General features: G+C 45.3%; 9 protein-coding genes across 9 annotated transcripts; 2 read left to right on the top strand and 7 right to left on the bottom strand.

Annotated features, from left to right (window-relative positions):
• Positions 1 to 221: 221 nt before the first annotated feature.
• Positions 222 to 1925, bottom strand: L199_005244 (uncharacterized protein; the record flags this gene model as incomplete). Its single annotated transcript, XM_064890957.1, has 9 exons — positions 222 to 299; positions 385 to 526; positions 601 to 682; positions 796 to 1002; positions 1148 to 1352; positions 1426 to 1502; positions 1590 to 1697; positions 1782 to 1835; positions 1898 to 1925. 9 exons carry the CDS (start codon positions 1923 to 1925, stop codon positions 222 to 224), a joined length of 981 nt encoding a protein of 326 aa, XP_064747029.1.
• Positions 1926 to 2304: 379 nt separating this feature from the next.
• L199_005243 (uncharacterized protein) lies at positions 2305 to 3255 on the bottom strand (the record flags this gene model as incomplete). The annotated part of the gene is made up of 7 exons (XM_064890956.1): positions 2305 to 2340; positions 2400 to 2564; positions 2662 to 2785; positions 2874 to 2980; positions 3050 to 3073; positions 3139 to 3175; positions 3236 to 3255. 7 exons carry the CDS (start codon positions 3253 to 3255, stop codon positions 2305 to 2307), a joined length of 513 nt encoding a protein of 170 aa, XP_064747028.1.
• Positions 3256 to 3766: 511 nt separating this feature from the next.
• On the top strand, positions 3767 to 6030 carry L199_005242 (cytosolic Fe-S cluster assembly factor NAR1; the record flags this gene model as incomplete). The annotated part of the gene is made up of 5 exons (XM_064890955.1): positions 3767 to 3787; positions 3849 to 3941; positions 4008 to 4159; positions 4225 to 4743; positions 4815 to 6030. The coding sequence occupies 5 exons, from the start codon at positions 3767 to 3769 to the stop codon at positions 6028 to 6030; spliced, it is 2001 nt and encodes a 666-aa protein (XP_064747027.1).
• A 199-nt stretch (positions 6031 to 6229) lies between these two features.
• Positions 6230 to 7161, bottom strand: L199_005241 (uncharacterized protein; the record flags this gene model as incomplete). The annotated part of the gene is made up of 2 exons (XM_064890954.1): positions 6230 to 6536; positions 6653 to 7161. 2 exons carry the CDS (start codon positions 7159 to 7161, stop codon positions 6230 to 6232), a joined length of 816 nt encoding a protein of 271 aa, XP_064747026.1.
• Positions 7162 to 8218: 1057 nt separating this feature from the next.
• Positions 8219 to 8560, bottom strand: L199_005240 (uncharacterized protein; the record flags this gene model as incomplete). The annotated part of the gene is made up of 1 exon (XM_064890953.1): positions 8219 to 8560. One exon carries the CDS (start codon positions 8558 to 8560, stop codon positions 8219 to 8221), a length of 342 nt encoding a protein of 113 aa, XP_064747025.1.
• Positions 8561 to 9547: 987 nt separating this feature from the next.
• Positions 9548 to 10010, bottom strand: L199_005239 (uncharacterized protein; the record flags this gene model as incomplete). The annotated part of the gene is made up of 3 exons (XM_064890952.1): positions 9548 to 9618; positions 9684 to 9791; positions 9848 to 10010. The coding sequence occupies 3 exons, from the start codon at positions 10008 to 10010 to the stop codon at positions 9548 to 9550; spliced, it is 342 nt and encodes a 113-aa protein (XP_064747024.1).
• Positions 10011 to 13436: 3426 nt separating this feature from the next.
• Positions 13437 to 16666, bottom strand: L199_005238 (uncharacterized protein; the record flags this gene model as incomplete). Its single annotated transcript, XM_064890951.1, has 3 exons — positions 13437 to 15435; positions 15492 to 15628; positions 15695 to 16666. 3 exons carry the CDS (start codon positions 16664 to 16666, stop codon positions 13437 to 13439), a joined length of 3108 nt encoding a protein of 1035 aa, XP_064747023.1.
• A 290-nt stretch (positions 16667 to 16956) lies between these two features.
• L199_005237 (uncharacterized protein) lies at positions 16957 to 17637 on the top strand (the record flags this gene model as incomplete). Its single annotated transcript, XM_064890950.1, has 1 exon — positions 16957 to 17637. The coding sequence occupies one exon, from the start codon at positions 16957 to 16959 to the stop codon at positions 17635 to 17637; it is 681 nt and encodes a 226-aa protein (XP_064747022.1).
• A 648-nt stretch (positions 17638 to 18285) lies between these two features.
• On the bottom strand, positions 18286 to 23331 carry L199_005236 (uncharacterized protein; the record flags this gene model as incomplete). The annotated part of the gene is made up of 10 exons (XM_064890949.1): positions 18286 to 18450; positions 18588 to 20107; positions 20173 to 20194; positions 20265 to 20758; positions 20823 to 21104; positions 21195 to 21345; positions 21417 to 21497; positions 21583 to 22167; positions 22238 to 22343; positions 22406 to 23331. The coding sequence occupies 10 exons, from the start codon at positions 23329 to 23331 to the stop codon at positions 18286 to 18288; spliced, it is 4332 nt and encodes a 1443-aa protein (XP_064747021.1).
• Between the last annotated feature and the right edge of the window lie 694 nt (positions 23332 to 24025).

The raw sequence follows: 24025 nt of genomic DNA, 5'->3' as shown, positions 1-24025 counted from the left end.
AGTTACGACCCTTATTTGTCTGTATGATAGCTCTGTGCATAGTCTTGTGTATGTTGATATTTTGATTGTCCAAATCGCATTCCATTGGTACTCCACCTATGAGTAGATAATGCATGCATTTGTCTGTGTACATAAAGAATGTAAAGACCAACAAGCTCTTTCATATCGTACCAGGAAGGAACCTTGCAGTTCTGTCAACACGATCGACGCCGTCCAGCCACCTACTTCTTCTTCCCCTCTTTGGGTTTGAAGAAATTAGTCAACTTGGCCATATTATTTGTATTGACTTTCTTCAGTGCCTATGAACCATTCGACAAGCATAGTTAGTACATAGTACATAGTACGGTATGAGTATGAGTATCCCAAAAATTCTCGTGAACTCACTTCTACACCTTTGGACGAAGCTGGTGCTTTCCGTTTAGTCCCCTTGGTAGCGTTCTCTTTACCTGATGCTGTGGATGGTATTTGAGATGCAGCTATGGAAGCGGCTGTGCGATTTTTAAGGTGGGTTGAAAGTGGTGTAAAACTGTATATGTGAATAATAATGTATGAGAAATGAATTCGATTCCGGGTTTTGTCCAGAAATAAAAGTCGACTCACTCGTATGATTCAGATAGCTGCTGGGTAATAGGATTTGGTAGATATTGACTCAGATGTTCGATGGCAGCTTGAGTCCTAGCCACTGAAAGAATAGAAAGGTAGTTCCTCAGTAGAGGCCTATGCTTACCACAGTTGCGTTTTTCCACTAGACTCATCCACCCCTAGTGAAATAGAAATTGCAATTTTGCAACTCACACGCTCTCAAGTCTTGGAATTCATCACCCATCAGGCCATCTCTCCCTAACCCTCTTACTAGATGATCGAATTTCTCGAATTGCTCAGGTTGCGAGAAATGTTCGATCTTCTTCTTCAAGTGGTTAATCACGATAGGGATGGAAGGTCTATAATATCTTTGTGGAGTTGAGGTCGAGGATGATGGAGAAGATGAGATGGTGGGTGTCACTGCAACCGAAAATCATTGATCAGTATATAGACTCATACAGAGATGAATTCATGTTCGGGTTGGTGAGAGATTTCTAAGAGAGATAGGCAATTGATTGATTGACGTCACGCTTCTTGATAAGTAAGGTGATAATCCCATACTCACCTTTCTTTTCGCAACAAGCTTTGAATACCCTCTTTACGCATTTCAACTTCAGCAGACTTTCTATATCCCTGTTAAATCCTGATGACGAACTAGACGATTGACCAAGTTTGACAGGTTGAGTGAATGGTTCAGGAAGGGAAAATCGAGGTAGGGAAGATGCGGTTGATACCAAGTCGGAAAAAGGTTGGAATGATTGAGCGTTGTTCTGATAGGGAATATCAACGTTATTTTTCTGGCTGAGATAGATGAATGGAAGACGTTGGATGTTGATCACTCACACCACCGCTTAGAGCTGTTATGATTGGGATCACCAAAAACAACGGATCGATAGAATAATGTATCAACATGTCTCCAGCTATTCGATGAACTCAGTACTATCAGCTTCACTTTTGATCGGAAGGATAGATATCCGGTCACTGCTAAGTCATGAAGGCGAGCTTACCATCAATGGTATCATCACCTATAAACCATGTTCTCCGCTGCGATCCGTTCAATTTGATCACTTCCAATATCGAGCTCTCACCATTGGGCAAGTACAGTTGCGGTTGACCTATATAACAAAGCTATATCAATTCCCCACACTGAAGCATGTTGAAGCAATGATTGAAGCAATGATTGCGAGCTGATCACATACCTGTACGGGGATGAGGTAATCTTAAATATCGGTGTGATTTCGATAAGTCGACATCTAGCGTCGATGAACAGTATTGATCAGAGAGCTGGACTGGCATAGGGCGAGGGGAGACTTACCGTCCTTGATGACAGATATGTACTCCATTGTGAGTTGATCTTCGTGAGGCTCCGATCCCACAATTCTATGACTGGCTTGTATCTATGGTATATCCTTGCAGATATTGATGAGGATATAGGACAATCATGTTGACAGTGAGTAGCGAAATCAGACATCTTCAACTGTACTCGACGCGTCCAAGCTAAGCTGCTCGTAATGTACACCACGTGGGAACATCCTTTGGAAGCGGCCGAACACGCGTCCATGCATCTTCTATTGAAGCTGGTCGTCTCTCATGCATGCATTGTTCATGGATCCCAAAGTAATAGTCTAATAGTAAGTGTCACATATACAACGCCAGGCTTACCCAGCCCATTTGTATCTGCTGCGACCGGATCTCTGTATTAGGTTTCACATATTCAACCACCTAATCGACCCAAGCTCCCGTAGATTTGTGCCAATCCTATCGATCAAATAGAACGGTCAGATAATGCTCACCTCTCAGCAGGACTATATGCTCACCTCGATACCCTTTCCTGGTCCATAATCATCATAAGCCTTAGCACCTTCCGGAATAGGCACGTGGCTAGGACATGAATCCCTCTTGATAGCCCTGATGGTTTCTCCCTCGGGGATGGGGGGAAGAGGATTGGGTTTATCAATACACGATGCGAATGGGTAGATCCACTATAGATCAACGATTGTCATTAGTCTTCAGCCGTCATCCAGTCGTCTCCTTTTAGTAGATATAATCCCAATATATGATAGATTAGGGTTAACTCACATCAGCCCATTGTTCATCAAAACACCAAAGCATCGAAGAACATTCAGTGCAAAAAGCTCGCTCGGAACCATATCGTTCTTTCGGACTATCGTCCTTATCGTACGACTTGACAGCTCTGTATTTTCTACATCACCACACCCATCCCCAACATCACCCCGAAGCGATTGTTCAGCTTATGAATGGCGAGTCAAAAGAGACAGAAAGAGGTTCACTTGATCTTATCCTCTCCTCTGATGAACTTGAGAGTCTTGGTATTTCCCATGATATTGACTGAACCCATGTATCCCCCGACTTTACGACAGATTGAGCATTGGCATAACTATCCATGGGGGATGTACTTTCCATCAACATGACTCTTTTGACTTGCGTCATTTTCATTCCAGCTTACCATATACGGTACGGGAGTATTAGACTGGAACGATAATCGGTCATAAGCTACTATGGAGCTCATTTCGACAGTCGGGCCAAGCAGCTCACCTCGAGAGTGTATTTGACTGCTTTGCAGTGACATGATCTATCAACAAGAGGTCAGTCACTGCAACTCACCCCACGCAGAAACAGTCAGCGGACTCACGCTTCAAGAAGGACTGGCATGTTGCTAGCTGAGGTATGCAGATGACCGCGGTATCTTGACCGATGAAATTATAAACACAGCTACAGTGATAGCAAATTTAACTGCATACTCACATGCGCCAGCGTCAGCACCAGGACCTGCGTGAGGGGTGGAGTGAGGTCAACCCCGAGCATCATCCATCCACCTGGACCGGACCACCTCCACCATACGCACCATACGGAACACCGAAGTAGAGCAGGGGTATATCCACGTCATGTGGCCATTGATAATGATACATCCGAGTGCGGTGATGTCCGTCTGTTTGGGTGGCAAAAGATGGGATGATCCGGAACGAGTAGGATCAAAGATATTAGATATTTCTAAAATCAAAAGTCAAAAGTCAAAACATGAAATGTAGGAGCTCCTCTTATCCTCGTCAAATCACATACATACACATATATATACATCTCACCGACCACTTCATCAGTCAGCCAGTCAGATTAAACTGGTGCTCCTATCGTCCGTCGTTCATCAACAACATCGAGATACAGTATGGCTTTCTCAGGAGCGTTGGTAAGTCATCACTCTCTCCTCCACCTGGCTTGATCAGCTAAACTGTCTGACTTGATCTCAGACCATCACGGACTTGGACGATTTCCTTACCCCCTCGCAAGCATGTATCATCCCAGTGAGGAACAAACCCACCACTACTGCGGAAGAGGGATCTGTAAGTTGTTTCTTGGAACCTCGCGCATCAGTCGTTCGGCTGACAGATGTCGTCTTGTATTGTCAGACTGAAATACAGATTGACTCCAATAACAATTACTATGAGGTATCTACATACCCCACGGACAATGTTAATGGTGGACCAGGACCATCTACACTAAATGGAAAGAAGGCATTGGAAAAAGCTGAGATCAACCTGAATGACTGTCTAGCATGCAGGTAAGCTAACACTTCTTACCTTACTGTTTCTGCTACATATTCAGCTTACATACTTTCACCAATAGTGGATGTATCACTTCGACAGAATCATTGCTCATCACTCTCCAATCCCAAAACGAAGTTCTCGAATTCATACAATCTAATCCTACGGCTTTGGATCCAAACGCACCCTGTCATAAACCACGCTTACCAATCTTATCCATATCACCTCAAACGCTCGCTTCCCTCTCTGCAGCATACTCTTCCGCCCAATCACATCCTACCATCCCACTTCTAGTGTTGCTTCGTCGAATTAGAGCATTCTTGAGTAGCCCAGAGAAGGGAGGATGGAAAGTGTGGGATACGACTTTCGCTAGACATATGAGTTTGAAGGAAACTGTTGTGGAATATCATGAGAGGAAGGATAAGAAAGATAAAGGGAAATCCACCGAACTACCCATGTTGGCAAGTGCTTGTCCAGGATGGGTATGTTACGCTGAGAAAGCTCAGGGGGATATGCTGCATCTCCTTAGCAATGCTAGGAGTAGTCAGGGGATTATCGGGGCATTAGCAAAGGATTGGTATGGACATAAGACGAATCACAAGTGAGCCAGATACTCTAATGATCAGATACCAGAGGTGGAAGCTGACCTTCTGATGATGATGATGACGACAGACCCAATGAGATATATCATGTTACCGCTATGCCATGCTATGACAAGAAACTCGAAGCTTCACGATCCGACTTCTACTCTTCGCTATATTCGACCCGAGACGTTGATTGTGTTCTTACCACTGGTGAACTAGATTTGTTATTACAGGAACTAGGATTCGACCCTTATTTATCTGCACCCAACGAAGCTACACCATTTTCAGGACAATCTGAAGAATCACCTTTTCCAGAACTGTTAAATCATGAGGGATCATCATCCGGATCGTACCTTGCAACTATCATACGTGAAATTCAATCATCTCACTCCAATCCTACGAAGATCAGTACGAGGGAGATACGTGGATCTACTGATAATGTAGAATACCTCATACATGATCTGGTAAGCGGAGAAGTGCTTTTCAAGGGAGCGAAAGTATATGGATTTAGAAATCTACAGAACCTAGTGAGAAAAGTAAATAAGGAGACCGGTCTGGGAAAAGGAGGTAGATCAGGTACTGGAGCGGGCAAGTTGAGTTTGGCAGTTGCTGCTCGACGTAGAAAAGCCAAGACCGCTACTTCGGGAACTTCGGGAACTTCGGGAACTTCGACACCTGGTGAGAGTGGTTTATCCGATGTGGATAGTATATCGTGTTTGTCCCTGTCAAGTGGAGAGGATAAGAAATTGGATTTCGTAGAGGTTATGGCATGTCCTGGAGGATGTGTGAATGGTGGTGGACAGATGAAACCCGTTTCTACCAATACCGCAGTTAATGGAACAGAAGAGAAAATGGAAGTTGATGATGAAGGGTATACTAGACCATTACCTGATGATGGAACGGATATTGATATCGACAAAGCAAGTAAAGCGAAAGATGGGTCATTGATTAACTCTGGTGTAGAAGAAGGTATGAGATGGTCAACTAAAGAATGGGTAGAGAAAGTTGAAGCTATCTATTGGAATGGATTACCTACTCCGCCACCTTCTCCACCACTCGAAGCGTCAAATATCAATTTCAAACTATACAGATCCGAACTCAATGGTCATGTCGATGGACCAGCTCAAACAAATGGCCATGTGGACAGAAACCAACAAGCCGATCTGATCGCTGAACAGATTGTACAGGATGTATGTGGGAATGATTCGGCTAAGAGGTGGGAGTTCTTGAGAACAAGGTTTAGGAAGGTGGAGAGTGATATCTTGGCTCAAGGTGGGGTGACGCTTGAAGCCGTCAAGTGGTGAATGTTACTCATATGTAAATTTTATGGCACAATATGTATCAAGTCAGCGAATGCATGTGATAGATGTTAGAATCAGTGGGATTAGGTGTGGACAAATGGTCAGAGACATCGATTTGTATCAGCTTTCGATTGAATTCGAACAAAAGAGAGAGAGAGCTTCCGCAAGTCCAGTTGCAGCATGTGTTACTGTGTCTGAATTTTTATACGGGCCACACAGTACCATGGGTGGAGCCAGTAGGATATTCACGATTACCTTGAAGAAGACCTTGTCTAAAGGCTTGATCGGTTCTGAAAATATCGTGATGGTCCGTACTTCCTTTTGACATTGTTCCACAGACAGTCATGATGTAAGTATCTTCATCATCAGGACTCGGCATGAGAGTACAAGTCCTACCGCTCAGATTGTCGTCGAAGAATACAGTTCGACCAGCATCTACTTCTGGTCCCAATACATTTTGAGCCAAAGAAGGAACGAAAGTGATTTTATCGCCGTCTTGTGAGTATCCACTAGACTGTAAGGTACATGTAAATTTTCTCTAAATTTTTTACCTAAGATCCTTCTTTCACCGTGGATACCCCCCATGGCAGTCATTTCGGTTGTCCCAGGGCTTGGTTGAGCAGACCTCATGGTATTAGCCAAATTTGTTCGAAAGAAGATTCTGGTATATTTTGAATGTTTTGCATAAGGCTCATGAGGAATAATCTCATATAAACCTTGATCATCCCAATTGGTATTTGACAAGTTGAATTTCTTATCTTTCATTTGTTCAGCCAAGTCGCTAAATCCGACTGTCGATCTTGACTTCGGAGAGACTTCAACGACTGTGAAGACTCTGGGGGCACTGATGATTTGACCTTCATTTCTGCTAAATACCAGATTGCACGAGAAATCATCAGAGAGGTCTGGTCGGTCGTCTACTTCCTCTTCCACCTCGGACACAGCCGTGACTCCAGTCGCGTCAGGAACGGCAATAGCGGTGGTTTCGGTCGTGACGTTGCCCCCGAGGTCGATCAAGTCGTCTGTGATCTCCATCGTTGTTGCTGTAGAAGGTGCAGTTGTAGGAGAAGAAGGAGTAGAGTCGAGCTCCATATTTTCCAGGTTCATATCCATGAGGGAACTTGAAGGCTGCATAGTTGTGTTTCTCACGCCTGTGAATGATAATGTTGATATCGCAAGAGATGTGATTTGTCCTAGAAAAGAAATATGCGCGATTGTTTGGTTATGGTAGGAAAAGAAAGCTCAAAAGCAAACTTAGACTGTTGGAGCTCTGTTCGAATGTAAATGGGTGGGCTTGTCTAATGTATTTATACCTTTTTTGTGAGCGCCAGTCAGCTCTCCGAAGCACCTCTCATCGCTTACCTATCAGCTCGCCTTCCCACAAGAATCTGCCCCTTACAGAGAACACCTGGTCTGATACATGTTTGCACTCCATTGACATGATTCAATCAAAGGTGATCACAGCTTCCTGACGCAGAAAGGACCAAATGCCCAGACAAAATCGCCATCATGGCCGATGTTAACGCATCATGACCGAGGATATGGAACCTGTGGAGCTGTTTGAAGTGTGCAGCCACAATGGTAACCAGAAGCAGGCAGACATAAGTTGGTGTTTCTTGACTCCGAGTTCAAGTGCTTCGTAGGTTCTTGTATCAAAGTTGTACAGCTTGCTGAAATTTGAGAATACCAAATGAGCTGTTTAGAATGACGACAGTGGGCTCTATAATCAGTGAGATGTTTCAAATTACCCCAAATGGCTATGCTGATACGTCATGCCGTCCCTCTTTCCAGGGGCCTTGAGCGACTTCCGTTGAACGACTGTAATGATCTGACAATCTTTTCTTGCTTAGAAGGCAAGACGCAGCTTCAAAGGAGAATCTCATGGCGGGTGCCACATTTGCCTACCGTCTTCGACAATATCGCGGATATACTAACACTGCATCGGAACACCTATTCTTGTGGTCTGCAGCATGACACCGAGAAGGTCTTCAGACTATATACTGTTTTATCGTATGCATAACCCCTCATCTCCTACTCGAACCTTTCTACTATGGGTTTCCATGTTTTCACTCTACTTCATCGTCTGACTCCATTCCCCATTATTCCTTCACCTCTTATGATGTCCAGCCCGATGTCGCAACCACTTCTTCTGCTGATGAAGAGGTACATGCTCGAAAGCGAGTCACTGTACCTAAGCCTGAGTGGCGGTGGCAATATTCTCGCTTGCATCCACAACTGAACGTACATTCTCACTGATGAGCTCAATGATATTATCCGGACAATTCGACACAGTCGGAACTTCCTCATTAGACTCAACTACGACAAAGTGCCTTTGTTTATCTTGTCCTCGGATCGGGATGATACTGCATTCGACCTCGGTAGACTGACCTTGATCTTGTTCACTCTTCTTGGTGAAAGCCCAATGGGAATAATCACCTTGTGAATGGGTAATCTCCCGGAAATTTGAGATTCGAGAGGCCGATAATTCGGATGCTCCGTGATACCAGTTATTATTAGCCGTTATGATAGACATGGTGAGCTGCGTATGCTGTAGGCGCTGTTTTGAGTTCAATCACGGTGTTAAGGGACTTGGTAGCTAGGAGAATTGGCTTCGATCGATGAGGAGTTGTCTTTCAGTGTGCATTGAGCAGATCGAACTTTGACAAGTTGCTGTCATTTATACCATAGTCCGGGAGTCAACATAATAACACTAAGAGAAGGAAGCACAAGTACAGTACAGTGACATCACGCGCAGCCTCCATTTAACCCATCGTGTAAGCCTAGATCGGCGAGCACGACTCTCTTCCTCACAAGGGCAAGCATCTAACACCGAGACATATGACATGTGCAGTCATTGTTCCCCCGTCTCGTGTGTCATCCCTGCATGCATCCTGGTACATCGGAAATTCTTGTGGCTCTTGACCGAGCAGATCGGAACCGCGCGTTCATCGGAAGTGCTCAATATAGATCACCCATGATAAGCAAGTTACGAGAGCACGGCAGCTGACCTAAAGCTTGGCCAGTACCTTGATCTCTAGTAAGGCATCTTAGAGGACAATGAACCAGCTTCTTTCACCGCGCAACTCTGGACTCCTCGTAGCAATACCAACTGATACTGTAGTGTTGTCAAAGGAACCTTATGTGGCAGCTGTAAATTGGTTCGCGCAATCAAAGATTTCCACAAGCAGTCTTTGCGAACCACAAGAAAGAGTGACAAATTACATTCCACACATACAATTTACTTCGGACACAACAAAACTTCCGGAACACAAGAATATTTGAGGGGCTTTACAAGGTTTTACAAGGTTTTACAAGGTTTTACAAGGTTTCACAAGGTTTTCGCTAACAACGGAAAGATAAATACCGGACTACAATACAAGTACAGGGAAAAAGAAGAGGAAAAAGTTGACACTGCTATGAAATTACGGTAGAGATGTTTACGATATAGCATTGATTGACGCGATGCCAAGTCGAACAGAGTAAAATCTCGGAAGCAGATCCAGCACTTGCTATCACTAGCTTATACGGAGGGCCATCCTGAGCCACCACCGAGGTTGGTGTTACCACCTGAACCGATGTTTTGAGAGTTGGCTAACAAAGTTGTGTCATCAGCCCGATACTTTATGACCGCAGTTCACCAGAGGAATATGGCTTACAGTTGCCCTTGTTGGTGGAGCCAGCACCGGTGTTTTGGGATCCCGCACCAGCACCGGCGAGGTCACCCTTGGAGAAAGCACCGGCGAAGTTACCGTTGTTGTCGGTTACTACCAATATATGCAATGTCAGCTACTGCTGGAGTTGGAGGGGCAGCGATACTCACAGATGTAAATATTACCAACGGTGACCAACTTGTATCCAGGAGGAACAGTAGGGGGAGCCTTGGTGACACCTCGAGCGTTGAGGTCGATGACTTCGACTGGAGCAGCGATGGCTCCGAAGGAGAGGGTGAGGAGAGCAGCAGTGAAGATGGTTGAGAACTTCATGTTGGCTTTGATTCGATTTGATTTGTTGTTGTTAAGTCAAGGTGAGCTTTGGTTGAATTGTTGTGTTGTGTTGTTGTGGAATGTGTTGAAGAAAAAAAGTAGAAATCGAACCAATCTGAAGAGGGGTATTTATACCTTTTTTCGAGTTGGTCTCACTCAGATTCCTTTTCACAAATAAGTGGAGAAAGCTAAGTGTAGTAATGAGCGTTCAACCTATGAGGTTTCGTAGGTCTCATCTCGGTGTCTGATCACTCCTCATCCTGTGAACATTCACACCCGTCATGAACCTACTTTGGGAAGCGAGATCAGACCGAACATCATAAAATCATGTCGTCGCCATCGAGCTCCAATACTCTTTTTGCAATTTCAGCCCAGCAAATTCTTTTAGTAGATAATTTGGATCGTATACATAATTCAATCACGAAAATTGACGAGCTCTCCTTGTGTTTAGATAATTCTTTCTTCTTTCTCTTCTCTCCAACTTCAATGAGCGACCTCGCCAAGCCAGGAGTGAGGCCGTTGTGACTCTATTATCCACTTAGTACCTCAATGAGTATCCAGATGAAATTCCCCATTTGAATTCGTCACTACGAATACTGCCACGAGAGTCTAAGAGTACCGAAATTATCTTCAATATTACAAATTAAGAAAAATCAGCTCCATGCCATGTGCTGCGGCGTAGTACATAATCTTGATAACCACGTTCCATCTCGACATTTCGCAAAATCGGAGCAGGCTCCTCCGCCGGATGAAGGATGCATACTTCGGTCTGACGTTACCTAGTATTTCGTTAACTAATTCTGGAGCCGAATGATCCTTGGTCTAGGCCCCACGTTCATCGAGATCATTGAAAAGCTCCAAGTATAGAAAATATAGCTTAGTAATCGAGGATGTTCTCTTCAACGACAGACAGGTGTCCAGTCGAAGATCTAGTCCCATGATGAACTTTAGCCTAGTTCTCCCGGAAGTAGCGCTGAATTCAACTACAATATTCCCTCTGTGACCATCTACCTCATAGCTTTTCAATTATGCCAAGACAGATACTCCAATATAGATCGCACTTACGAGCGATGAAGGTCAGTGCGTCCAGTATGCTCGCATATGTGAGAATTCTGCAGTAGGGAGTCCGTAAGGTATCTTTAGCGAGATTCAACAACGTGAATAGGATATGTATGTACGGGTAGTGTGAAAAGGATATTAGGAGATTTTCGTAATCGATAAACAATCGGTACTAAGGTGAATTTTAGTCTTGTCCAACTCACTACATCACATGATCACTAGCTGGATCTACCTTACATTGCTTGGGTTATCCGCAGCCCCACAATCGATTTTGGGAACGGTAAGCGTAAAGTCAAATGTTTCAATTCCTCAATATTGGAGTAAGCAGTACGGGAGAACGAAAGAATGGAAAGTTTCGGTTAGACTCATCCGGAGGGAGTGCGTCTCAAGCAAAATTCAAACATTACCAAATCTATACCATACTGTAGTCACCGGATGTATAACATCAAGTTATTCTTTGAGAAGGCAATGGCCGTAGCATTCCAGCTTAGGCCCCACACACGATTCAAGTTCAGGCATAATGTAGACATGGACGTAAGTAAGGAAATTACGATAATGAACGGGATGATTTTCAGGTACAATAGAAATGGATCAATATACGCAACTCACTAACCGGTTAGAAGCCTATTTCATGGGAATGGCAAACGTTATTTACTCTTTTTTGGGAATAGGATTATCTGATCTTTCACCATCAATGGTGCTAAATTGCGCCAATAACAGCTATTCATAGCTAGTAATTTCCAATGAAAGACACAAATTTGATGCATTGGTGTGAGTGTTGGGAGTACGAAGATGTCGATCTGCGCTGCTTGTGCGTATCGTGATACAATTCAGGTTAAAAGATGGAAGTCGCAATGTGGAGTGGAGTGGGGAAGTGTGAATGTTGATCACGGGACTTGACAGAGAAGGGTCCTTACGGATGAATTTGGAGGTGGACTCGAAGACGTGGCGAAAACACCTCCTTTGCTGTTCCCTTCGATCATGCACATACTTGATGCTGCCTGGGTAACAGTCGTTCAAAATGGACAGACAATAAATCTTTGAGCGTCTTCTTGTAAGCCTCATTTTAAGGACGGACCAAGCCTGAGCCGAGGTCACCATGCGAAATTCCGGATCTTGAACATGCGGACGACACAATTGAGAGATGAGTCACAGCAGTCACTGGCAGAAGAACACTGGCAGAAGAATACTGGCAGAAGATGTCGACTGAGATACACGGTTAAAGGAGATTTAGCGGGTGAGAAAGAATCAATCATTCTCCTTTCTAAAAAGACAGTCCTTCAACGTCTTCTACGTCATTACTAAGTCAGCTCAAAAAGATGACTTGTTCATAGTGAGCATGAGGATGCAAGTCCAGCAAACTATGACCATGTCTTTTGACAGGCCCCTAACGAGCCACAACTCGCTTGACCCGATGTACGTTCTTCAATTGTATACAGTAAAATTCTGGCTCCTTCTCTGACATTTTTGTACATATATATGAACACTGATTCCCAATGATCATATCCTCCATCCGAACCTAGACCGACTCAGTTGTTCACCCTTAAAACTACCCTACAAGCCATCCACATCCGCATCATCAGTCTCCAACAATTACCATCCGAGATTTTAGTGGTCCGACGAGACTTGTCGATCAAATTGGACTCTACCTCGTCTGACGGACAGCTTCCCGAGGTTATCAGTTTGAATCCTCCCGATTTCATCGGCCCAGAGGCTCGAGACAGCTTCCTATCCTCGACCGATGCCCATGGGAGATCCAGAACGTGTTCAGGATGGGAAGTTACATGCCGCAATAAGGTAGGCGATCATCTTCACTTTGAGGTACTTACAGGCGGAAGTAGCAGTGTATTATGAATCGCAAGATGTTATAGAATGCCTAACACCATGGGTCCGAGTCTTCCGGATTATTGGAATGGTCAGTCAATCTATACCGAGATGACGTTGCCGTGGGGCATATTCAGCGAGCAAGCTAGGGGGATGCCCCACATGGACGGTCACTGAAGACGCCATATCCAAACTTAGCAATGATCTATCAGACTTATTCGGTAGTGACGATAGGACCGTTCAGGCTGATACTTTCAAGAGCAAGTACCTTTCCCAATTGCATCCAAATTCAGAACGCTTTGTAGGGCATTCTATCACTGCTTCGCCTGATGTCCCGGGAACTTACTGGCTCACAGTCTGAGAGAAAGCCGAGAATGTGGATGAGGTATTGTTCTGATTCTGTCGGACGATCGTCCTACTTGACATTTATACTGTGTGCGTCAGTAGCGAATAAGATATATACCGCAAAATAATTCGATAGGGCCATAAATGTATGCATTTCAGCATAGTAGACTATCTTCATCGGTCGCATAACCCTTACTGTTACAGACTATCAAAGAATGACAGATCCTGAGCTGACAAACCCCCTTTCCCATTATCCTGATGTGGACCAGTAGCAACACCTACCGCCGGATTAGCAGGTTGTGGTGCAGGAGTGGTAGTTCTAGAAGGCTGTAATGATCCACCGAATATCGGACTATCCAGATTACCAATACCCATTCCTATTCCTACCCCAGTCGTACCGACGGATTCCGCTCTCGTGTTTTGGGTAATAGCATTCTCGTCCAAAAGATCATTCGATCTCGAATTGGGTCTACCAGGTGGAGGAGGTTTAAGGAATGGGAATCCCGCTGCACTCCCGCCTGCCGTACCTTGGGATTTCGGTGGAGGAGCAATAGCAGGAGCGACGGGACTTGGAGGTGCAGGCCATCTTTTACCTTTCGTGGCTGATGCTCCCGCTATCAAGTTGAGAGTGGGTGTATGATCCAATGATCCAGGTCGGGCATGATTAGCGGGAGTAGATAACGTTTTGCTATACCCTGGTGCACTGATTGCCGATGATCTGACAGGTGTCTGGGTTTGCGTTTGCTGTAAGTTGGATGGGATTGCTGATGGTCTCGCGAAAGCATGTGTAGATGCATGTACGGGGCCAGATATAGTCGTGGTGCTTTCGAAGGCGGAGAAATCACCGAAATCGTCAAATGTAGACGTTGACGCATGTTGAGGTGTGCCGAAATCATCGAAATCTCCAAAATCGTTGACCGGGCTTTTGGCCGGTGTAACAGGAGTCGGCTTGTTGACGAGGGATGATATAGCTGGGTTGGATGGTGGAGGTGGAGGAGGTGGAGAAAGTGAGACGGTCGGTGTATTCGAGCGGGAGGGTACAAGGGGAGGAGCAATGATAGGTGTTGAAGGCGATTTGACGGTGGGTTCAACGGGCGCACTAGGTCCAGAGTTGGAGTCGAGGGAGAGGAAATCATCCCATGCATTTGAAGGTGATGATATCGCCTGAACGGGGGACTGTACAATAGAAGATGTTGATGGCCGAGGTTGAGCTGATCCATCGAAGTTAAGATCACCTAGTAGGTCCATATCAGTTGGCGGAGGTGATTTCATCCTAGCCACAAATCTACCACTGCTTGATCTCGGCGCGGGTGAAGCAATTTTAGGAGGTGGAGCTAAAGGTTTCGGTAGTTGTGCTGGCTTGGAATTCAGCAGACTTTCCAAAGAAGCTATCTGTTCGTTCCGACCGGGTTCAAGAGCTAACAAGTCTCCTATTCCTTTCTCTGGCGGTTTCAATGATGGAACTTCCGATAAGAAAGAGAAGTCATCTGCTGATAGTTCCAGATCTTTATTGTTGTTCTCCTCAGTCTCTTGAGTGGTGGTTTGTGACTTGTTACGCGATAATCTACCAAAGAATCTTGATACCGCAGAAGGAGCCGCTTGCACAGGTTGTGAAGGCTGTGCTTGTGTTTGCGTTAATGTGCCCGAAGGAGCCGAATGTCCGATATCACTGTTGACATTTGCCCCCGCAGGGGCAGGAGGTGCAGGTGAGTTGGGTCTGGATGAGGCGATTGAGATAGATGGTGCTCTTGAAGAGGGTCTGGAAGAAGGCTTGATATCTGTTGAATGTCTCTCGTTATTCAGATCAGGTGATGCCAATGATATCGACTTCCTCTCTAGAACCCCTCCACCTGATGTGGTCAGCTGTCTTTCTGGAACAGGTCTTTTGCCCCAGAATGACCATCTGCTTTTATTCTGCTCTTCTTGTTGGGATATGGCATCCTGTGAGGGTGCATCTGGTTCACCGAGCATCGATCTGCGGGTCCACGATGGTTCCAATTCGGAACTGGCCAAGGCCAATGGGTCAACCCTAGTCGGTCGGCGAGATGTGGTCGTGGTTAGAAGAGAGGTCGAAGGAGCAGGGTTCGGCCTTTGTAAGGCGTATACGTATCGTTCGTGGGTCATGAGAGAGGACAGAACGGGAGGGTAGATATTGATGTCGGGCGGTATAGCTGACAGAGAGCGTAATCGATCGAGACTATAAGAAACGACTCGTCAGTTTCATACGATCTGGCGAAGAAGATGCAGACTAACGTATCATCCTCAAGCTTCTTCACCTTTTCCTCAAACTGCAATTCCTCTGCACCTGTCATCTTTTCTAATTCTTGATGGATCAGACCACCCAGTAAATCTGTCCAAGCCTTTGTCAATCCATCTATCTTGTCCTGTGGCTATGTACAATTGGACATCAGCATCAAAACTTCACTTCAAATACCTAATTTTGAGATCATACTTACAGCTCTTTCCTGCTTGACACGTATCTTCCGCTGAGCTTCTTCCCAATCGTCATCCCCTTTCGGTCCCTCTTCCACCACAGGCCTCGCGGCGGGTTTAGCTCTTCCCCAACCCTCCCCTTCGTCTGCTTCGTCATCCTCGTCCTCTTCTTGAGGGATGATAGGCGATTTGAAAGAGGTTTGAGCTTCCTCGCCAAAAGACGTATCACCCCAGGAAGTATCATTCTTTCCACCCCCCCAAGACAAATCTTCTCCACCCCATCCGCCTGCATCTTTCTTGGCTGCGATGGTGCTAGGCCCAGCATTATTGCCCCACGGATCATCCCCTCCCGAGCTGAAAGACGGTCCAGCTGAGAAACCGCCAAAGTCGTCCCCGAAAGAAGGCGACTTGGGTATTGGAGTGAGATTGGTAGAGGTGGAAGCAAAGGGTCCATCATCAAAGGTAGGAAGCGGGACAGCAGGTGGAGATGCAGCGAGGGCAGGTGAGGATGCTATATGAGGAGAGGAGAGTTTATCAGGAGAGACTATTGCAGATCGTACCGAGGTATCCTGAAGATCAAGTGATGTCGGTAGAGGAGAAAGGTCTTTGACTGGCGATTCGCTCGATTCGCTTGAGCTCCAAGTGGGTTGTTGATTCTTTGGTTTGTCGGGCTTGGGTGGTGATTCACTTTCCGCTGGTGTAGTTGACTTATCCTCCTCAGTATCATCAATTCCCCAAGTTGCATGGTCCTCCCCTCCCCAGCCGGGAGTCTCGACTGTACTCTCCTTCGGTTCTGCCACTTCTTTCTCTTCATCGTCATCATGTTCAGGTGTTTTCTGTAGGTCAGTCTTGGTCGCATGCGTCACACCCCATGGATCAGAGTCGTCGAACCTTGGTGGAGGTGTTGTCCTTCCCGCTGAGGGTATAGTCATTGATATCGACGAAGATGGCTTGGATGGCGTGGACCATGATAGCCCTGCCCATGGGTCGTCCATCATGGGCTATGACAGAGCTGTACTGCGATAGTGATGTTGTGAGATAAGTTCAAGCTGAGGATGTTGATAATGGTGGTGATGAGTGAAATGCGAGTGGACTGTGGACTGTCGGTGAGTGTCGCGTGGATCGCCGTGAAGCTGTGAATCGTACATTTCACCCTTTCTTCACTTGTCTTTGCGTTCATATCACCCATAGCATACGACATATCGTCTTTACTTCCACTGATAGCATAGTAGATGACCAGTCCCGGCCTATCTGATACTTATCAGCCAGATCAATTCCCTCGACAATGTCCAAACCACCCATAACCACCCCCACAAGCAGCAATCCCACTAAGAAACATCGACCCCGTTCATCCTCCTTATCACTATCTATCGCTCGTTCTCCCTCGGTGCTCTCATCAGGTCTATTCTCCCCTTTATCCCCTCATCCGCAGCAGGACGAAGAAGCGCTGGAAGATGAAATACAACATCACCCAAATGTATATGGTATCCATCCGTATGGTAATCAGATGAGGAGGGTTATCTCCGCTGGCGGTAAATTGGATCCTATACATGATGATGATAATATTGAAGATATAGTTGGGGTAAAAGCAAGTTCTAGTGTATCTCATCTACCATCTATCATCAACAAATCACCAAAAATACCGATCTCAAATACCACAACTCTATTTAAGGGGCTTGACGAAGAATTGGATGATCATGATCAAGAACATGTTGATATGGACGATGGTTCTAGACCACTATTACAAACTAGAAAAGTATCTTTTCAACCCCTCACTTCAGCTCGGGATATTGAATCAGAGATGGACAACTTATCAGAATCAGATGTACGTAGTCAAATAACGTATGAAGGTCCATTTCAACCTCCCGACTCGAAAGAGCTATTATCGATAATGTTTAGTGTGGTAGGTGTGGTGATACTGGCTGTCGCTGCTGGATGTACGACGATATTCGACTGGGTATTATAACGCCGTGCTAAAAATTTTAGATCTTAAAAATCGGATGAATAATCGTCTAATGGGGGTGGAGACCGGAATGATGAGGTTGATCTATCGATCCGACTGCCAATATGAAGCGAAATCATGATGGCTCATAACACAGTATCAGCCTTGTTCCCTTCCGAACTTACGACAGAGGGACTGAGGAACTGGTATCTCGATAATCCTCAATACTGCGGCATAATATAGCAAGACATGCTTTTCGTGCTCAAGTTACGGGAACAACCCGTTCGGCTGGATCACCAAATTGGTATCATTTGAAGCCTTAAGACCGAATCATCTCTCTCGTCATGAAAACCTTTTCCAACAAAGAGGTTCGATCCTGGAACTAATTGGCTTTATCGCGTCGGACGACTCACGATTATTTCGAGAGAACAGATTCACGCCAAGTTGGGAAGGAAGGAACTGAATAGAGAGAGACAATTTCATCATCATACGTCGTGCGTCACACATAATCAATCGTGTATTCTATAAAAGCCAATGCGAATGCTAAGATATATATATACAAATAGGTCAATACAACAAAGATCAGACAAAAATCGTTATGTTGGCAGCTAAAACGAACCCCTAGCCCATCAACCTGATAGATTAGGATTTCGAATGAAATCATACAATACGCTACATCTTTGAGATACCTTCGCGCTCAACTTCCAGATCCGCTCCTCTGCTTCTACTTTGATCTTTATTCCCTCCACTATGCGCCGCAGAATATACTTTGGAGCTTAGTTTATCTTTGACATAACGGCCGGTCCGAGCGATCTTGAGTTGGAAGATACCTTTGTGCTGTGGATGGTGAAGTTGAACAAGGATAGAACATTGACGAGGTAGGATGTCATAATGTGAATCGGCGAGAGAAGATGAATTGTCAATACAAATATGAGCATGCAACCTTGTATTCCGTCCATAATACTCGTACTTACCCGTTTATGCAAAGCATGCGAATGAGCTCTCCTTTCCGACATCTTCTTTTCCACCTCCAATTCATCTTCAGAGTCATCCACCAAATCTCTCTTCCCTTCCTCATCCTCATTATCATCTTCCTCAACATCACTACCACTATCACTACCATCACTACCACCGTCATCTTGTTCTTCACCGTCAGAATCACTTTTCCCATCTATCGCTTCCAATTCACTCCTAACCCTCTCACCTTCATTCATCTTATCCCAACCCATTTCCACTTCTCTTTCGCTCTCCCAGACTTCATACACCCTCTTGAACCTCATATTTCTTTTAGCCACTTTTCTATGCACTCTACTGACTCCAGGGATAATCTTAAACTTCACTTCAGCAAAACCCAATAATGGTACTCCGTTGACTCCACCACCAGAGGTTCTTGTAGAATTGATTGAAGAGCCTGAGATAGATTTCGACCTTTCTCTGATGGAAGCAGGTGAATCCGGCCATGATCTCCTTTCTGCGATTCTTCTCCTAAAACTTGGTTTCCTCTCCACTCCCACACTTAAAGGTGGACTCATCAATCTTCCCTCACCCTCGTCTGTCCCATCATCATCCTCTTGATCCAATAATTCTTGAGATCTCATAACTTTTTCTACGTTCTCAGTACCCCAAATCCCAATTTTACATTCCTCATTCCCATCCAGCATCTTCCCCACATTAACCACTCCGATGCCCATTATCCTCTTCTTCTTCAGCACACTCGATCGTTGAATCAACGTAACGAGTAGAGAACATGAATGTCTATACATTATAGCCAATCTTACACGTTTAGAGCTCAGATCAAATTCCATTTCTATCTCTTCATCTAAAGATACTTTCGAAGGAGATTGTATTCTTTCTAAACTTGTTCTAGCGGATGTAGGAATATTCGTAGATGAGGAAGAAACTTGATCGGATGAAGTACTTAATTCGTACTTATCTGAATCTGTTGAAAGAATGACCGATAAACCTTTTTCGGATTGTGATCCAATCCCAAGTGAACTAAAAGATAAACCCTTCAAGCGGAAAGTTGCGACCTCATATCCTGATATACCTCTAGGTAATTCCATATCGAGTGGTTTCCAGAGTAAAGATATCCTAATCCGACCCCAACCTAATCCACCTACTAGAGGGAACCATCTTGTGAATTGACTTCTAGTTTTGAAGGCTTCTTTAAGTGGTATAACCACTAAACCAAGTATTGGATCATGTTCTCTATTCCTTTCGTCCCGTACGACGAAAACAACCTTACTTTCCGTCCAATCTCTTACGAAGCGTTCGCTTACTGCGTTGAAATATGGCAGAGGCGTGACTTGCTTGGTACGAGTACGATAGATGAGCTTGTCATTTAGGTGAACTTCGCAGTATGATGAAGGTGGGTCAGGATTTTCCACTGGGGTTCGATCAGTCAGTGATTCCAAGGCGGGTTTACCACCTGCCGGGGAGTTCCTGGACGTGGTATGGGAAGAGTAGGTCCCTGATAGAGGCTCAACTTCGAGATCTGCAGAGTGCTCGTGAGCACAATCACTTTAATCATATTGTTGGCGTGGCTTAAGCATGACTCACCTATACATTGATGAACATGAAACTATCACCCCATACAATAACATCAGTTCTTCTGTTACCAATTTCGATAGTATACATGAAGCCACACTCACCTGCAATATCCCACTTCTGTACCCTTCATCAGGCTTCTCTTCAGCTTCCAGCCTATCCCTCTCTTTCTCACCATTGAACCAAGCTAACGCCTCTTTCCTCTTCTGTTGTCTGTTCCTATACCACTTCTCGTCGTTCTTATCGATGATTTTACTGAGCAACTCCATCCAAAGTGGTACTTGGTGAATCTCAGGTGGGTTGATATCATCTTGAAGGGCATTAGTCTCCATGGAACGTTTCTTAATATTCTCCGAGGACATTTGCCACAATCCATGGAACTGGACAGACCAATTCAATCTTCCAGAGCATTTCAAACCCGGTGTATCCTCTTTGAGATCGTCTGTCCGGAAGAATAATTTCGATGAATGAGTATCGACTAATTCGGATATATCCACTTCAACCACTCCCAATGCGTCATCCGCAGAGAATCGATCAGAGTCGCACGCTCTGATTCGTAATTTTTCGCCAGCTTCGATCGCATCGGACGATACCAGGACTAAAGCATGAGACTCTCTTATCAGCTGTCTTAGATGGTACTTCCTGTATGGACCAGTACTCACCAAACGCCTCTTCTTCCCATTTCGGATCTCTACTATCCCTAATAGTCCTCGTACTAAACACCGGTTTATGATATTTACTCATCCCGATCGATACGTATGGGTCACACGATCCCATCGTATCGACTTTGGGTAAGTCCTCAGCGTTGTGAATAATAATCCGCAACACACCGATGTTGGTTGTTCTCAAGGCACTTTCTTGACCAAGCAGGAGTCGATCAAGGTCAAGGGTATATGATTGAGGAGATACAAAAGCAGAGGCTACTTCCGTTATCGACTGTTTGACTATACAAAGCAGTCAGCATCGGGTCAAAATGCATGTTAAGTATATGTGCGCAAGAGCGAGATGAAACAAGGAACAAGAGGATGACTTACCATACTGCTTCATCCCCGGTATCTCCATAGCGTTAAAAGCTCCTTTCTTCAGTGGTTGAGCGGATACATCGTATTCTGGTAATTTGGGAAAAGAGAATGTGCCGGTTCTGACGAAAGGCGGTGTAGCAGACAGTAGTAATCGTAAATTCACCTAAACAGTGAGTAGCAATGTGAGCATGTTAAGATGATAGTAGTCAGCTGGGAAAGGCAAAAGAGGCTTACAGTCCCTTTAATCGATAACACATCGATATAAACTGGTATTTCAGATCCTGCTACCCCTTTTATGCCCCATCCGAAATATGCCTATCGTACATGATACGCATGATCAATATACAGCATCATAAAAGGCTCTCTGTCTGGACAGGGCAAGTCAGATTGTCGGACTTACCAAACAATGTAAACCTCTTCCCTTCTTCTCAGCATCCCTAGACCTCTTATATTCAAAGCCGACTTGATAATTCACATACTGACCAGCGTTAGGATCATCCTCATTCATATCATTCGCCTCATCGTTCTCTCCGCCATGTTTTCTTTCTCCATTAACGCCTTGCTCTTGTTCGTGTTGTTGAAGATCATCATTCCCATCTATTTTATTTTGGTCATCCATCGGTGCTCTCTTCCTAGAAACTCTTTGCAATATCCTATCTCTTTTCCTTCTTCTCACTGCCTCTTTGGCCTGTTCATCCGCCCCGTAAGTGGTTGACCCGCCACTGGAAGTAGTAGATCTAGATCGTTTCATCTCTGTACTAACATCTGTACTTCCCTCAGAGACATTCGATACACTCGATATATTCCTGTTGTGTTTCCCTTTCCCACTATCCGATGTGCCCCTCCCTTTCTTTCGTAATACGTTCTTGACGGGTTTCTCGGGCACTGATAAGGATGAGAACCATTCTTCGTCCGATATAGGTTTGAGAGAGGTGAGTAAGACAGGTTGTGAACCTAGGGCAGGCGAGGTGAGTCTGACAGATGTCTAAATTTCATGATGAAGCATATCAGCTAGATTTAAGCTTAGGTTTGATATAAGCAGGTGTGGTACTTACCACCACAGGCGGCACTTGTCCCGCTAGAGCATCTTCCATCAGATCCACAAAAGGCGTCAGGACATCTGTTGAGATCAATGGGAACAAAGCATATAGAGCGTGATTCCTTTGTAGCACATCTACACTATTAGTCATACCAATATATGCATAAGGGAATTGTTCACTCACAGCCACTCCACGGCCTCTTTGCCGCCTGCTCGATCACTTCCTAAAGGTCCTGGGTCTTCAGGTTCCTCTTCTCTCAAAGTTTCCTCCGCAGTCTTCTCCAACTTCTTCATCCCCATATAACCTAGTAGGCCAAGTATAAGTAGTGTTACAAACGATACTCTCATATAGGCTAGGCAGACCATCGATATGCTCCATGCCATCGGTCCCAGGGTGGGTACAGTTGATAAAGCTACATTGGTGGTTCGTGAGTTCCTGGGTGGGAGAGGAGGAGGGTTGGGTTTACGAGGTGGTAAAGGAGGTGGAACGGGTGATGAAGATGGTTCTGTTTGATCAGTCGCCGGTGGAGGTGTTTGTGAGATAGCTGTTTCGGGATTGTCAGAGGGAGAGGGTGGTCTTGGTGTCCTCATCTCTTCAACTGATTGACCGAAAGAGAGGCTCGAGGGTGAAGTAGGTGAGTTAGGCTGAGAGTCAGGAGGTGTAGCTGGAGTGATAGCTACAGTCACAGGAGAAGTCACCTCCCTCGATGAACGTGAAGTCGAAACACCATCAAGATGTTCAATCGATGTAGGTGGATTATCTGGAATCGGTACTGGGTTGGAAATTACTCTCGAATTCCCTTCGTTTACCAAGATAGGTTCTGGGATTGGCTTCGATACTGATGGTACACGGGGCGGTAAAGGTGGGGGAAGGATGATGGAATCTGAGCCAACTGAAGCGAGAGGCCGGGGATGGTCTGCTTCGTCATGGGGAAGCTCTGTGGCGTCAAGGGTGCGAGAAGTCGAAAGTGATCTGGGAGGAAGAGGAGAAGGATCGGCGGCTACAGGCTCGGAAATAGGTGGTCCCGGCTCTGTATCCGCATGAGGAGATGGTTGAGGTGTAGGTGTAGGTCTCCGTGGAGGTAGAGGAGGTGGTTTTGGCAATGACATGTCTATTCAAGTTATCGATGACATGTTAAGTGCAGAGGTACAGGCATGAGCAAGAAATGGTATGTTCGTTATTGGATGCTTCGGTAAGGCGGTGTTGAGCGATCAGTGACGCTGAAGAAAGGATCAGTCACCAACTATGGAAGGTGTTGATAGAGACGAAGAAGAAATAGCTGCCTGACCGACACGAGATGAAAATACTTGTACGGTGAAGCGCAGTAAGTAGCCGTAGCAATCCGAAATATCAGTTCATGACGACGAGAATGACGTACACAGCTCTCTCGATAACATCATCCACGTGTCAAAACGCATCGCACCTACCGGATCCAACGGAACGACCGTAACATGAACCGTACCAGTAGGAAGACTATCGTATGTCAAAATCCATAAACATCACACATGTACACATCATGTCAACCCCATCATCCACGATCGCATATGCCGGCATGAAGAGAGTATCGAGGAACAAGAAGACACGGCCGCTGACCTTCGAACCGAGGAACAATAAGGTAGAACTGAATGATGGGTATATGCGCTATGTCCTCGTCCTCATACCCATCCTCCTTTGTCTCCTTTTGTGTCCCTCTGTCATCTCCTACTGACACGACTCAAAGGCGTGTACATGAAAACAGTAGCATCGCAACATGATATGCATGAGCTATCTCATCTCATCCTGTCTGCTGATTGCTCCTGTCCT

This window comes from Kwoniella botswanensis, chromosome 1, assembly GCF_036426115.1.
Source record: "Kwoniella botswanensis chromosome 1, complete sequence".
In the NCBI taxonomy this organism is placed as follows: Eukaryota; Fungi; Basidiomycota; class Tremellomycetes; order Tremellales; family Cryptococcaceae; genus Kwoniella; species Kwoniella botswanensis.
Note: the sequence above shows the minus strand (reverse complement) of the source record. Positions and strands in the feature narration are given on the sequence as shown.